A 16760-nucleotide genomic window follows, 5' to 3' on the forward strand; every position below is an offset into this window, starting at 1 on the left:
TGCTGGAGCCAAGAACTCAGTTCTCCCCTTGCCTGGGTAAGAATCCCATTTTGGTCTGCAGTTATAAATGGGAGGCTTAGTGCCCATTCATCCTCTCCTCATGGTTCCCCTCATTTAAATTCCATTAGTGTGGTTTCATAATCTCTTACTTTCGTTGTGGGCAAACTTTTACAGTCCTAATCCTTGGGGTTGTTTCTTGATGGCCACAGCCCCTGACCTTCCCCGTCAATGCTTGCGAGGGACACGGCAGTGCCTGTGGAAGGAGGCACTGATAGCTATCCCCCCCTCCCCTGTCACCCCATTCCTTTGGGGAGGGTGGCAGGGGGAGTCTCTTTGAAAGGGGAAACAGAAGAGAACTTGTCTAACGCAGACTCATAATTTAGAGAGTCTCCATGACTCACTGGTTTATAATGTTGGAGGCATGCTGGGTAAATCTGCCTTCTGTCTTTTAGAACATTGCCCCCAGACAGATCCCTGTACGTCTCCTTAGGAGCCCTCCAGATATGAGAGTGTAAGGCTCTGGCGACAATAATACAAAGAGGTATTGAATTTTCGTGAACAACAGGGGGACCTCAGCTTCGCAAGCTAATGCAATATTGATCTGAGCCGGGAGGACAAGGCGCGCTCATGCAACAACGCGTGTGCTCATTTGTGTTGGATTCGAACGGGGCTACTGATTTCTCCTTTCTGTAATTGTACACCCAAAGGCCAAAGAGATGGGTGAAAGTGATCACCAAACCCAGGAGTATAATGCAAAAAGTGAATCACTGAGGGCTCCAGTAAGGGGGAGGGATATACAAGTTGTGAGCAGCAGGACCCTAGTCCCATCAAGTTGGATGTAAGGGTGACAGAATGTCTGTCCTTAGAAAACAGCACCCCACTCCATTATTCTTTCCAATAATCATAGCCCTGCCTCAGAATAATATCATCTTCTGCCTTCTGAAGAACCAAAAGTAAATAATTTTTTTAAACAGTCTGGTACTTGCTGTGTTGTCTAGGTTAACCTTGAACTCATAGTAATCTTATTTAAGCCTTCCAAGTGCTGGGATTACAGGCATATACTACCATGCTGGCTAAAGAGGTACTTTTAGTGAAAGATCTTTAATAAACCAGAAAGGAATGATTTCATAGGCACTAGACAGGGCACTTAACTTTTCATAAATTAATAAGCCTATTATTAGTAGAGTCTCCAGAGTTTGCGCATTGGCACATTTACTTCTATCCATGTGGTTTTACTAGGCTACTTTATCTGTTAAAGTAAATAAAAAAACAGCACTTGTCTCGCTGTTAAGGAACTCATTTCTGACTCTGCTGATCAGTTCTGCAATGTCATTGACAAGCAAGTTCTGGTCTTTCTTCCCAGCTCAGGCAGAGAGCTGACATACCACTGGTGTGACTACATCACTCCCAGGCTCCAGTGTCCAGTCCACACCCATGTAGTATCCCTTGGCAGAGGCAGGCTTGGTACTCTGCACCAATCCCTCCAGGACTCCATGTGATCTTCTGGAGACTGAGAGATGGAGATGTGTGGTTCACAACCTGCATGCCTTGGACTCAGAGTTTCAGAGTAAGACTGCTTTTCTTCAAAGTCAATTTGTGTCAGTGGATAGCTTTCAATTACTTAGTCATTTAATTCGATGTTTATGGGAAGATGGAACATAAAGTCATGCGATGGCTAAAAGCCTTCTGCACCTTTTGGATGTTGTTTCTGGCATGGGAATTGTGAGTGTTGAACTACAGTGACAAAAATGTTTCTAGTGCCACTGACAAAAAAAAAAAAACCCAGGAGGGTTGGTTCCCATTTTCTCCACAAAAGAGAAAACTTAACCACACAGTTATGTCAGGTAACCATGAACAAATATACATTTTTGGGGGGTTAGGTACGTGGCTGGGATGATTTAGTACTTGTTGAGTGTGTGTGAAGCCCTGGGTTCAATCCCCAGTGGCGTAAACCAAGTGTGGCAATGAATGCCTGGAATATCCAAGTACCAGGAAGATAGAGATGGGACAACGAGGATTTCAAAGCCATCCTCAGCTACATAGTGAGTTTGAGATCAGTCTACACTACATAGGAACTCTGTCTCAAGAATAAAACAAAATGATAACTCCTTCATATTCCAAAGCCAGTGTTCTCTGGAAATGAGCCAACTTTGCAACAGTTCAAACCGTGGGTGCATAAAGCTGGTAACTCTTATATCCTTCTTAGTTTCAACACAGTGATTTTCTAGAACCAGAAAATTACCACTTTAAGAAACCCTTGACACTAATAACAATGTGTCTCTTTCTAAAAGTCTTCTAAATATATTAGGTAATGGGACGTCCTCCTCAGTCATTTTTAAATAAAGTTCTAGAAAGGAAGACTGAGAATTTGGGTTGTGAACAAATAAACCCATTATTACACATTCCAACTATTGTTACCACATCATTATAATGCTGTTTTCCTAATTATCAGATTGAGTGTTTGGAAATCAATCAGCACTATGTTTGGGAAGCTCTCATTATCTAATGAAGGAGTTCCTGTAAGATCATTATAACTTTCTTCATAAGGTAAAAGGGAAAGAACAGATCAAACCAATGTTAACTCATTCATTTACTAAATGGCAGTAAAAAGCTTTTCTAAAGGTGATATTGTTCTTTACTATTTACTGACAAAATGAGTGTAATTTTGGTGTCTTTTCCAAATATTATAAGTAGTTGCCTTCATATTCTACCTGCTCTTCACTCACAAGAAACCCTCCTGCCATTTTAATGGTAGCTGTACATTGTCAACGGTCAGTCGTTGAGCCTTTCTGAGTTGTCCTTTCATATACATGCAGTGTGTCCTCAAGGGAGATCTTAGAAGGAAACTGGGTTAAGCACAATGTCAGCAACATGGCTTTAACAAATTCTTTATCCCTCTGCTTGGAATCTTCATGTGGATTTTTGCATTCACTTTCTAGTTCTCCAGGAAAGTTCATAGATGTCCACATGGCTATTTCCCTACCTTTATCAAACCCAGCTCATATGGTTCTGTCTTACTCTGGTCTGGCTTGACCATCCCATTTAAAATCTCAACTACACCCCCTCTTCCTGATACTGCTATCCCTTAATTCTGCTCTACTTTCCCTCTCTCATTTCTGAAATGAGCTATCTGATGCAAATGATGTTTTAATGAACAGAAATAAGGTAGTCAGGAAAACCACGCGTTGATCCCCAGGCTGTCACAGAAATCACTCAGGACCTTGAATTTTTATCTTTCACCGCCTCCACTGCCTATGTGTACAGTGAAGGAGTACAGACTGGTATTGGGGAAGTCCTTCCTAATCACAGAAATTCCATCCCTGCCCTTCACAGTTTCATTTTCTTTTCCCTTGCTATTTTTGGTTACTTTTAAGAAGTGATGAGTGCATTGTGACATTTATAGAAGATTCCTTTTGGGGGGACTTTTCCCAGCTGTTCTCAGACATTACCTTCAGGGAACCCATCCCAGATCTCCAGCCGGTCATAGCGACAGAACATTCCTCCTGGAGGATTTGAGTCTTGCTCCAGGTCAAAACTTTCAAACTCCAGGATAATCTCAGACATCTTCGGTGCAAAGATGATGTAGGTGCACTCCAAGCTGTTAGGGTATTTTTCAGGGAACCCTGGGGACTTTATCACTCCACTAGGTGCTGTGTAGTTCTGAGAACATTCCGGACCTGTGAGCAGGAGATAAAGGGAGCACAATGAACATTCCTTGACTGCACACGAAGCAAGGGGAGAAGGCAGAGGATTTCTAGGGAAAGACCACCGTCGTATCGTTGTCATCATCCTTGCCAGTCACTCCTCAGCCATTCCCTAACGTCGACTTACATGGAAAGTCACACTAATGTTTACTGTGCTCACCATAGTGTCCCATTAGAGTAGAGCAATTGAAAGGCATCTGCTGTTACAGGAAAAGAAAAAAAAAGGGAGGGGACAAATATAAAATCATGTGGGAACAATGAGTGAGTAAGCTGCAGAAATCTCGACAGAGCCCTAGAGAAATAATTACAGCCCCATTCAAGCTCAGATCTTTAAATCTCCAGGCTGACAGCCGTTTATTGGTGAAATAGAACATTTACAGAGGCAAGGGAGAGGATCCAGTCAAGAGAGTTTGGGTTTCAGATTCCCCTGGCAGTGAGCCGGTCACTCTGCCAGATGTGACCTCTGTCTCTTTGACAAACTGAATGTGAAAGGTAATTCGTACATGGACCCTGGGTGACTTGACTCCCCATGAGCGGTGTTGACACAGGTGCGTGTCAACGTGTGGCAGTTAGCAAGGGCACCATAAACTGTGATTACAGCCCTGGTGCTAGGCGTCACCTGATATCAACACTGACACTGTAACCTTCCCCCAAGAATCAGCTGTGGTGCAGTATCCACCCTAAATGTGCTGGCTCACAGGCATGTGTGTAGACGGTACCTATTTACAATGTGTGATTTTAATAGCTGCTCAGAGTTATCAAGACTTTGCAAACTGTGGTGATTTGTGATTGCAAAACAAGAAGTGGGCATGCACCGCAGTAGGCTGACCTTGCAGCTATGTGAATGAGCACGATTTCTGTCTGTGACATCTAGCACCAAACAGGGCAGGGTTGTCTGCAGCTGAGAAGTCAGCTTTCCCATGTGGACACCACCCCTCTGACCTTCAAGTAGTCACACTTACGTAAAGCAGAGAAAATGGGATATCCCTTCCCCTTTAAAGATCTATTACGTTCTTTTAATGTGTGTACGTGCTTGCCTGCATATGTGCGCACCACAGGAGTGCCTGGAGCCCACAAAAGTTGGGATGCCTAGAATTAGAGTTACGGATGGTTGTGAGCTGCTGTGCGAATACTGGGAACTGAACCTGAGTCCCCTGCAAGAGCAAAAAGTGCTCTTAACCACCGGGCCACCTCTCCAGCCTGGAAAATGGGATCTTTCGAATCTCAGTATTGAATCTGAGAATGTCCAAGTCACCTTTTCTCTCCCTGTCTGGCTGTGACTCACATGCCACTGAAAGAATTCCAAGCGTTGATGAAATACGGCGAGAAGTCACGACTGTTTCTTGCACCTTGGTGTTCATGTGTACATGTCTGTGTGTGCATGCCGTGGCCAGGATGACCTCTGCTGTCTTTTCCTTAGTGCCAACCACCTGCTTGTTTTGAGACAGGGCCTCTCACAGATTAGCTAGTCTGACTGACCAATGACACACATCTGCCTCCCCAAATATGTTACATCACACCCAGCCTTTTACTTGGGTGGTGGGGATTGAACTCATGTCCTAATACTTGTGGGGCAGGTACTATACTGACTGAATCATCCGCCCCACCTGACACTGTTCTGAACTGAGTAGCCTTCTGAAGTGCCCAATGACTTAAAGTAACTTCTTAGACATTAAAGCAGATGGTTCTAGTGGCTCAGGTCAATTAGCCTAGTTTCCACCTGAGGCTGTGGCAGCTCTCAAGGGGACAGGTGGCTGGCTAACCTCTGAGTTAGCACAGTGGAGGAGTGGAGGAGGACAGGGTTTGTTACCTGGACACAATACACCTGGTCTTCAAGGTGATGTGGCTTATTAAGAATGCGCTGCAAACTTTCTTACAAGGGGCTCAAGCTACTCTGCTCTGCCTCCACGTGTTAATCTGTTTGATTGTGGTTAAGGGCTCATGGCCCTCTTGTATTTTTGACAGGTTAGATCCGGGTAAAGGTTTTTATTCCATCCTGAATGCTCTGGGAGCTTCTAAGATGGCAGTGACAATGCCAAGTTAAGTCACAAGTTACATATGGAATATATAAAAAACCCTGTATATCATATACCATGATTACATATCCACATATTATGTATTGTTATATTAACTTATAATCACATAGTTAATATATAGTAAATGCATGTACTGTATATGCTATATAATATATGATGCATGGTACTGGCAAACTTAGAATTTTACTTCCAAGATGCAATGTGTCTTCATGTCTCAACCTCCTCTTCAGGTAAGAAACACCTTGGTTAGGTCTTTTAAGGCAAAGTGCACGGAGAGTGCTAAAGCAGGCTTTGATACCATCTCCTGAGAAAGGTTAGCATGACCAGATGAGATTATGTTTCAATGAGACAAAAAAAGTGTGACCAGAATTGATTTCACTTTCAGAACTTTAAGTCAGGCTTTGCAAGGCTTAATACAGCAGAGAATTCCCAAGGGGTGGTGGGAGAGAACTGGATTGAGTGCCAGAAGATGTGGGCTCCATTCCTGCCTTGGTCACGTGCACCCCATGGAGCCTCAGGTGGTCTCTGAGCCTTCCTTGTTCTCAGATGGGCCCCAAGCTTTGGAATTGAATATAAAAATAATAATTTGTCATTTTCTCTACCATACACCAAAAATATTTTTTGAGACAGGGCCTTGGGGAACCCAGACCAGTCTGGAACTTACTTTGTAGCTAAGGGTGACATTGAACTTCTGGTCTTCTTGCCTCCATCTTTCAATAGGGCTGTGTGCATGTGCTCTGCCAACTGAGCCATATCCCCAGGCCCCAAATGGTTGTTGTTGTTGTTGTTTTTAACATTTTCCTTTGTCACTGTTATATAAGTTTGACCCACTGAAAAAGTGCTCCTCCAAAGGGGAAGGACAGTGGTAGGAGAGAGCTCAGGAACTTTGCAAGAGCTCCCAGGACTGAACAGGAGTGAGGCCAACCTGGGAGGGAGGGAGTTGCAAGGGGGACAGTGCTAGTGAACACAAATCGAGAGGTATGCCAATCTCTGGCTATGCCTTGGTAGTTGACAAGTACCTATTGGGGCTACAGTAAGGCACATCTGGATGGTAATGACAAAGGGGATGGACAATTATAATAGCTAAGGTGTTTTCTTGGGGTTACACTTAGATAGGGCCCCTCATTTCCCAGGAGTTTAGCCTTAAACTCCTTGTAGCTGGGGATGATGGTGAAACTCTGCTACTCCAGCCTTCCTGATCAAGCAATAGAATTATAGGAGAGTTTCACCATGCCTAGTTTATTTGGTTTTGGGAGTGGAACCCAGGAGTTCCTTCATGGCAGGCAGGCACTCAACCAATCGAGTAACATCCCTCCCTGGTCTTGTTAAATATCTAGACTCTTAATTACATAGTCTGTACCAAGCACCACCACTCAGCCCCTGACAATGAGGTCCATAGAAACTGTCACAACCTCCTTCATCAGTAGGGCCAGTGGCCCAGGCCAACAGAAAGGAAGTGTGACAGGCTGGAGGTGTGGGTGTCCCAGAGAAGTTTCTTTAGGTGAATGTTGGGCTGGTAACCCAAAGTTCCAACATCAGGGAGAACAGATGTGGGGGAAAATAGGGGCTCTGGGGAGAAATTCAGGGTGGTACAGGGTGACCAGGGGGGAAGCATGGAGGTGCTAGGGTTACCAGGCAGGACAGTCCTGTCCTCAGCTCCTGGGATTTGGATGGCAAATTCTCATAATTGTAAGCCATTACTGGAAAATTTCAAAGCCAGCATCTAAAAAATTAATTTCCTGGTTGCATTAAACTATGATCAGTATAATCCACATGTTTTTCAGCAGCTTCTGAAGTGGCTGAGCCCGGAAAGAAGTGCTGAGTTTTCAAAAGATCAGTAATCTATGAGTTCTGTATCATTAAATGACTTCTGAGGAATAATGTATATTTATGCATGTATTTGTGAATATTTTTATGCAGAATATATGTGCAGTAATAGAAAAGTGGGTTTTTGCATTTCTCAAATAGAAACAGCAGTGTTGGGAAATGAAGCAAATTTTACTTGAGGATATTTGAAGATATTAAGAGAAATTGGTAAATGTAATATATACAGTATGTTTGTACACACAGACATTCTGTGTACTGTATACAGTGCATACACAGAGGACAAGAAGTACTGGAAATATGCCTAGAAAAAGTCATGGTAACTAGGAATGCTCCCTGAGAAGAGAGTTTGGAATCAGGTTTCTTTTTTTTTTTTTTTTTTTTTTTTTTGGTTTTACCAGACAGGGTTTCTCTGTATTGTTTTGGAGGCTGTCGGTCCAGCCCGGCCTCAAACTCACAGAGATCCGCCTGCCTCTGCCTCCCAAGTGCTGGGATTAAAGGCGTGCGCCACCACCGCCCGGCGAATCAGGTTTCTTAAAAGGCCAAGTGCATCCTGGAAGACTACAGGGCCCTGAGGCTTGAAGGAATCAGCTCATCTGTACTTGCTGTAACAGTGCTTACTGAGGACAAGTGAGTGGCAGGTGCCAGAATTATCCTGATTTCACGTGCCCATGCTGGGTTCCTCCCACAAGGAAACTGATGCCCCATCCATCCACACCACTAAGGTAGGGGTAGACATGAAGTCACACTTTGACCAGAGTGTTGTCCTAGAGCAGGATGCCCATTGTAGCAGGTGACCGTTGAAGGTTGACAAGGGCCAGGGCTGCTCAGGCCCTATCCAGCATCCAGAAGGACTGAACTTAACCCACCAGGCAAGAGGCCAGTGATGGGTTCTAATGACAGGGGCTTGATGGCCCATGGGGAGGTGTCAAATTGGATTAAGCTACACTGGCAAAACCGCAGTTTGGTTCATGGCAGTGGACCTGGAAGGAGTTTGTGATTTTCTGTCTGTTGTATTAAACTGAAGAAAGTAGATAGCATGCTAGACACCGGAAGTACACAAGAGAAGGAATATAGGGTAGATAACGGTGCTGTGGGTGTAGGCTCTGGTGGAGGAGGATGAAGAACTCCCAAGTCAGCAACCTCTTCAACCTCTGTCTCTCCCTCCTCCCCCTCACATTTCTCTCAACTAGCTTTGGATCTTTTAGGAATACTGAAAATGCAAGTCTCTTTTACTCCTTTTTCTGACACCTATTGCCTTTGATGATACCCTACGCAAGAAAGCAAGCACATGGAACAATGTGTGGGCACATACAGAAATGTAGTACCCTTTGAATAACAAGTCATACAACTTCCAATGCAAGAAAACTTGTACCCATGTAACCATGGGTCCATCCTGACATGGTTTTTAAGCTATCGATTATTCTCTAAGTATGCGCTTACATTAATGTCTCTCTGTGTATGTGTGTGTGTGGAGAGCGTATGCACGTGTAGGTACAATATTAGGTGTTCTTTTTTTTTTTTTTGAGACAAGATCTTTCTCCCACTAGCTCATTGAGTAGGCTAGGAAAGCTGGATAACACATCTCAGGAAACTACTTCTCCAGCTCCCCGTCCTGGGATTACAGGAATGAATTAATACACCTAGCTTTTTGCATACCTGCTAGGGGTTCAACTCAGGCCTTCATGCCTACAAGCTAAGCACTTCCCTGTTTGCCCAGCCCTCTGCTCACATAAAATTATGCAGAAAGTTCTTTCTACAGGAGTCAGGGCCAGACATCTTTGAAACGCAAAGAAGTCACACTGATGGTTTTCAAAATCCCAGTGGCCTTCTTCCCCTGCCTCAGCCACCGCTGACTTGGAATGTCTCAGGTTTTTAATACTGTTATGGCTAGATTTCTTTTTTTTTCTATTTAAATGAGCACTTTCTCCTGTATTTCAGAAAAACGTGTTTCAAACTTAAGCCACTGTTTGTGGATTGTCAAGAAATTGCAGCTGACTTAAAAATGTAAATAACAGAAACAAAATTTAATGCAAGAGGAATCTACAGTGTTCTCCAGATACCTCACAGTGTTTATGGGCTAACTTGTTCCAGACTGGATCTGGAATGTTCCCAGCTTAGTCTTATGGGAAGGTGGGGAAGCCTTTAGGCAAGTGGTTCTCAACCTGTGAGTCTTGACCCCTTTGGGGGTCAAATAGGGTGGCCTAAGATCATCAGAAAACACAGATATTTACATAATGATTCATAACAGTAGCAAAATTACAGTTATGAAGTAGCAATGAAAATAATTTTACGGTTGAGGTCACTACACCATTAGAGGGTGGCAGCATTAGGGAGGTTGAAAACCACTGCTCTAGGTGGTACTGCATATTGAGAAGTCATCCAGTTATTTTTTGGGGAGTATCTTTGAAAGTGGCTGTAAGATGGGCATATTTTCTTTACTGAAAATATTTCCCAACATTTCTGTAAGGGAAAACTTAAGTTCATTATGAAGGGAAAAGTCATGACCTCCATCTTTCTTTTCACGTGACCCAAACAGCGCTAAAGACTCATTTAGTCATTCTTGCTCTTCTGTATGTTGCTTACCTCGCTTGAAGATTTCATAACGGATAGAAAACCCGGCCCCATGTGTCTCATAGTCAGAGACAAATTTGATGAGGAGGAAGGGCCCTGAAGACACCACAGGAGACGGTGCGATCTTCCCACAGAACTTGCCCCACAGACGGCCATTTTCATTATCCCCATCGATCACCTCCACATAGTCGTACCTTGCAAACAAGAAAAGGAGGCATTGTGAGGTGGGGAGAGAGGTCCTTTCAACTTCAAAATTTGGCCAGCTTAACATCTGGTACAGTCCGTCACGGGGGAAAAATGCACCATCTGCATTTACCGCTGCTTAGCACAGAGGAAGAAACAGAAAGAAATGCAATAATTAAAATGGACTGCATTGCCTGAGCGCATTATCAACAGCACAGAACCATTAAGAATAATGGTGTCCATTATACTTGCAGACAATGTCAGTTAAAGTAACCAATTAACAAGGAAAAGCAAACTCTCTGAAGCACAATTGTCTATTATTAAGTAGTGTTGCTTTGTCTGTGGCAGGGGTGTCCTGTGCATAATGCAGGGCATTCTTTTCAAACTGCGAGGTTCCCTTATGAATTCAGAACGTCTCCTTGGCTAGAGTGCCCCACGAACAATACTTTGATTTCTGTGAGCGACCTTCTAAACATATGGCCTCGGAATAATAAACAGATTCTTCACTATTTAACGCCAGCCTGCCCAACTCCAGTCTTCTGAGAAAGGACTCTCTCTTTAGCCACATTCAGTGGCTGAGACGGAATACCTCCCCAGCCTACACTTTGTGTCACAAGGCACCATTTAAAGTCTGGAAGAAAGGGGGAGGTATGTAAAATTGGAAAGTAACTTTGTTTATACTCGCCCATCAGAATCTTTAAAGGGATATTGTTGGGAAAAGAAACAACACAACTGTGCAATCACCAAGGAAAACCCAGGCTTGGTAATCATACTGACGGGACCAATGATGGAGGATCACACTGGGCTAATGTGAGCCTAGAGTACAAGGCTCTTTAAAAGGCAGAACACCATCAGCAGGAAAGACAAGGTATCCTGGAGCAGAACGAGGAGGTCTCCATTTGTCTGGTGTTATGTTTCTTAGTGCTTTGCTTTTGTCTTCCTTCCTTCCTTTTTAAAAACGTGTGTGTGTGTGTGTGTGTGTGTGTGTGTGTGTGTGTGTGTTCCCATAGGGCAGTAAGTATGTGTGTGTGTGTGTAGGTCAGAGGTCAACATTGGATAGCTTTCTCAAGAGCTCTCCACCTTATTTATTTTTTGAAAAGGGTTTGCTAATTAGACTAGACTGGCTGGGCAATGATGAGCTCCAGGACCCTCCTCTTCACCTCCCAGTGCAGATGGTTACAGATGCATACTGCCTCGCCTGGCTTTGTATGTGGTTGTGGGGGACTGGAACTCAGGACTTCATGCTTGTGCAGCCAGCGCTGTACCTAACAAGCCACCTCCCCACCCTTCCACTCCGTATTTACTAAGCCATCTGGGAGACTGACACATCTGATTTATCTTCACTTTCTCCTAGAATGCACACGAAACCATTGCAGCCCATTTATTTCAAACCTTAACTTGCTTTAAAAACCCTGGGATATATTCATTTCAGGCCTGGCTAAAATATGGCAGTCACATGAACTGTATTTGGCAATTTAAAAGAAATCAAGTGGGGGAAATCTTCATGATGACCATGCAGTCGCTAACAGAACTGCCAGGACCCATGACTTATGTCTGCAGAAAACCCCAGGAGACAATCACCAGGATGATATCACTGCTTAGAGTGGACAGCTCAAGGCTCTTTATATTAAGGATGACATTACCTCATCAGTTAAAATTGTCTGCCAGCTTTGTGTATATCAAGAAAATAAAGCTGGTGTTGATGGAGCTCAGCATTAACATATGTGAATTATTGTCCAAACACCATTTCCCTTGTTGGGTATGTTATTTCCAGTAGTAATCACGGGGCCAGCTAACACCTCCAATATCACTGACCCTTCATGAAATGTGGACATACACTGAGGAATTGTCCCTTTTTCCACCCTGGCAGAGATGCTTTACATGTGGAAGACAAAGGCGGCTGGTGGGCAAGGAACTGGGGAGGAGGAGGAAAATACATTTAAAACCCTAACCAACTTTCTGAGGCACCAGCGGCCATGGAGAAACAAGCCTGGACCCACCGCAGCCTCCCCAGCCCGCCTTCATGGAGAGATTCTTTTCATGTACAGCTCCACTGACAAGAAAGGCCCGCCGGCCCTGCCCTGCGCTTTCTTATAATCTAACTGTGATTTTGAACTGCTTGCTGTGTTTGGTCTGGCCACAGCTCACTCAGCTTTGCAATATAAGCTTTCACTCCCATCTTGACACGGTATGAATACTAAGCGACTAAATCCTGGTGCGCCCTGCCTTTCAGGCACAAATGAGCGAGGTGGGTCAGGCTCTGTGAAGAAGGCTTCTGTGGGAAGGGCTTTCTCCCAGGTATCAGAGTGCTGAGCTATTGCCAGGGAACCTCAAGAGGGGGGAAAGCTAGTCTTTTAATTCATATATTCTCTGATAGTAAATACCAGGCCCTCCCCTTGGCAACCGTGAGAGCTATTTTTAAAAGTGCGAGGGGTGTGAATTAGAATCCCTTCCCACCAAGAGATAAGCCATAGCCAGTGCCAATTTGAGGAAGTTGAGTTATTCAGGGATACTATAGTCACATTTGGGTGCTGGAAGGCTGCTAGCATTTTAGCACTCCCTTCAAAGCCCTATCCAATCAGGTCCCTAGGAATATAGGCAATAGACTTTCTTGCACACATTCAGGAGAGTGGATCCTGCCCAAGCTGTGAGCAAGTATCACTAGAGGAGTAAAGAGGAAGCAGCTGGCATCTGTCTCTGAGTTGACACCAGCCCCACTCCCCACCATTCTCTGGCAGACACCATGCCCAGAATGCAGCTGGTGGGCCAGCTTCCTTCCCTGGAATACCAAGGCAGCTCACTCAGCCCTCAATGGCCCTGAGCCAGGATCCCAAGTTTGCAAATTTCGACACTCCCACCCACCACCACCCCTCCCTGCCCCCACCCCAAAAGACTGTGCATTGCTCTGCTGCGGCTGCCAGGGAGGCAAACGCCCCCTGCTTAGAATGTCAAGATCCTCAGTTGAGACCCAGGGCCCTGCAGAGCGAGAGGGCAGGCACCTGCTTGGCTCCAGCAGCCAGGGGGAGACCTGAATTCACAAAGCCACAGGGGAAGCTCTGAAAGTGCACTCATCCTGCTCAGGGGACATGGATGCTTCAGGTAACTAGGGAAGGGGGGTCGCCCTTCCATGTGGGGATTCAGGAAGTGGACCCCTCTGCTCCCCACTCCTTGATCGTTGCAAAGAAAATGGAAACTTCCTAGGGAATGCAAACTTAGTGTGGATTTTTTAATTATTCAGAAGGCAATCGACCTGTTCGGGTGGCGTTCTCCCTCTGCTAGAGTCCTCTATCCTCAGACTCCTCCCTGTGTGGTGAAGGTGGCTGAGCGGATGCCTACTCCCTGGAAGACAGCATGAATACCCATGGAGCCTTCTGCCATTAAAAGGGATTGCCCCCCAGGTGCTGAGTTCAGTGGTTCCATAGCTCTTTCCTTGGCTGTTCCTGGACTTAGAATCTAAGCCCTTCAGAAGCCACAGGCTTTGTCTGTGCTAATCCCCAACCTTACCCTACCTGATGAAATGGCTCTAACCATATAGGCATGCAGGAGAGTGATAAAAGAATAAAGGTTTCCTTCTAAGAACTCCTGTGGCTCTCAGGAGCAGAGGATGGCCCATCTCTGAGGCCAGCCTGGTCTACAGAGTCAGTTCCAGGACAGCCAGGACTGTACAGAGAAACCCTGTCTCTAAATAAACAATAAAATTGCCAAGCTGTTATTTTCCTTTCCTTTAGGAAGGCCTGGATTATGGTTTGAGGAAGATGGTCGAGGAGGACAAAAAGTGTGCCCAGGGAATGAGAAACGCACTGGATCGCTGCAGAGTGGTTCCAGACTGTCCAGAGGTGTATGGTGGTGAACAGATAAGGACCAAGTGCAGATGACCCATGATGCTGTGACGGAGTGACTAATGGAAGGAAAGCCAATCCTCTGTGGATGTCTTCTGATGCACAGACCTACTGTGCTCAGACTCAATCTGCCTCCGCCTGGCTTCCACACACCCTGGAGTCGGTAGGAAGGGGGAATCTCAGAGTGGGTGTCTTTCTGATCCTCCAATAGGATCATCCCCTCATCCCCAACATGGCACAAGTACAATCACAATGGAGAGATATGCTTCCCCCAATTGTGAATGAATCATGTCTACTCTGGGTATATATTGATCTGTGGGCTCATGGCAAAGCTTGCAGAAGACATGGGTTCAATTCTTTGCACCCATATGGTGCTCACAAACATCTGTAACACCAGTTCTAGGAAATCCAACAGGCATGCATGCGGTACACGTACATGCATACAGGCAAAACATTCACACATATAGAAAGATTATGTTCCTTACCCATTTCATCATCTTTAAATTTTTTATCTTGAGTTTTGTTTTATTATGGACAGGTGCTTATAATCAGATAAAGTTGCTGTACAAAGCACTAACTACCTGTGCAGAAAGCAGCAAATCAATGTGTTTGCCTTCCCAGCAACTTTATATTCTTGGTTAGCAAACATTATCATTAAGATGTTTTATTTGGAAGTAGATCAAGGACTGTTTTTTTTTAATACATCACGGAATCAATGAGACTCTCTGTGTGCTTGTTTTTAATAAAAGAAGTTAAAGGAAATTGAATTTGATTTCTTACTTTCTGAAATGCTGGCCGCACTTCATGGCACTGTCCAATAAATTCCACATTGCACTCGCTTCATTGAAGTTGGTCTTTGTGGGGGACCCGTTAGCCGCAGAGCAATCCCAGAAGAACCCAGGGGTTGGGGAGGGCCATGTGACATGGAGGCCATGTCCACACAATGCTGCCTGCTGTTACCTGGTCCCCATAGCTTCTGTTTCTCGGGGTGAGCACGACAGCTGTTCAGGTGCGTAAAATGCACACGGAGGAAACACATCAGCCTCAGCTGTTGTTCCTTAGGAGTAATCCGCTTTATTTCTATTTCGTTTGTTTGCTTGTTGTTGCTTTGAGACACTATCCCTCACAGGTCTGGAGCTCTCCACATAGGCTAGACTGGCTGGCCGGTGAACTCACCCCAGCACGCCCTCAGCCAGTCACTCTTGCTACATCTTTCAAACCTGTTTTCTGGAAGAGCTGTGTCTTTGTGCTATAGCTATCTATTCACAGTAATCCATTGTTTCTTTACCTGGTTACTCTCAGGTATGCTATCCTCTAAGCCTTCATTAGTTTTTCTTTTTAAAGTGATGCAAACAACATCCTCATGTCAGCCTTCCATACCTCTAGGAGGCTCCTGATATACCCAACTTCTTCTAATTATTATTATTATTATTATTGGTGGTGGTGGTGTGTATGTATGTGTGTTTGTGCACATGTGTATATGTGCACTGAGGCCAGAGGTCAACTTTGGGTGTTGTTCCTCAAGTACTGTGAATCCTGGTTGTTTTTGAGACAGGGTCTCTCACTGCTCTGGGTCCTGCTGATTCAGCTGGGCTGGCTGATCAGCCCCAGGGATGCACTTTGCATCCTCAGCACTTGGAATAACAAGCAATGTTACCAAGCTTGGCTTTTTATGAAGGTTCTTGGGAATGGAACTCAGTACTCATGCTGGCATGGCAAGCATTTTACCTGGGCTATTAGTTCCCCTGACTCTGAGACGGTCAACTTCTAAAGTGGAAAGGTTACATGCTTTGGAGGTTTCAGTTGGAAGTGGCATTTTGGCTTTGGGCCTGTGACGAGCATGCATCACAGCGGAGGACCTTGTGAAGCGGAGTTGCTCATCTCATGGCCAGACAGCAAGGAGAACAAGAAAGGGGCTCAAGCCATTTCCCTCAAGAGCACAGCCCCACGTCCCTGTGAACTGAGGACCTTGCATACACACACGCACCCCTTTTAAAGGCCCAATGTCTCCCAAAGTACCAACTGAGGCCTTGGGGAGACACTCCAGGTGCAAATTAGGGCAATTTTAGTGTGTGCCAAAGCAGGAGGGTGAAAAGAGAGACTGCATTCCTGGCCTGCAGAAGGCTGAAAGTGACTGTGGACCTCCCTCCGCTGTGTGGTCTCCTCCAGTCCAGGCTGTGTGTGTTCAGGGACCTTGTAGAGTGTTCCCAGGTCTCTTTTCTGAAATAGGCAGGTTATGACAGGGCTGCTTCCTCAGTTCCCAGCCTGCAGTCCGATTTCTGCAATAGCCACACAACCTGTATTCAGAACTCAGAGTCACACTGGAGAGAGTTCCACTTTATTATGTCATCCTGGTCCCCTGTTATGTTCATTTCTATGTTCATAAACACATGTTCCCTTCCTAAAGCATTTCCCCCTGTATTTCTTTCATTCTATCTCTCATCCACCTGCCAACCTACTTACCTATCTGTTGAGCTTCCTATTATCTATCAAGCTATACTAGTGTCTCTACAGGTACCTACCTATCATTTATCTATTTTCTACCATTTTTTATCAATCTATATCAGTTAAGCTGTTACCTATCTTTTTTATTACCTATC

At 44.9% G+C, this 16760-nt stretch overlaps 1 protein-coding gene across 4 annotated transcripts in view; it reads right to left on the reverse strand.

Moving 5' to 3' along the window:
* The window catches only part of Nrp1 (neuropilin 1), a 149452-nt gene that overhangs the window by 76621 nt on the left and 56071 nt on the right, over window positions 1-16760 (reverse strand). For all 4 annotated transcript variants that reach the window (XM_040755278.1, XM_040755279.1, XM_040755276.1 and 1 more), the window contains exons 4-5: window positions 10151-10332; window positions 3450-3677 (exon numbers count right to left, since the gene is read on the reverse strand). In XM_040755278.1, the coding sequence (XP_040611212.1) occupies window positions 3450-3677; window positions 10151-10332 (410 nt within the window). The remainder of the gene's footprint in view (window positions 1-3449; window positions 3678-10150; window positions 10333-16760) is intronic.

The sequence above is a fragment of the Mesocricetus auratus genome, unplaced genomic scaffold, assembly GCF_017639785.1.
Source record: "Mesocricetus auratus isolate SY011 unplaced genomic scaffold, BCM_Maur_2.0 Super-Scaffold_100013, whole genome shotgun sequence".
In the NCBI taxonomy this organism is placed as follows: domain Eukaryota; kingdom Metazoa; phylum Chordata; class Mammalia; order Rodentia; family Cricetidae; genus Mesocricetus; species Mesocricetus auratus.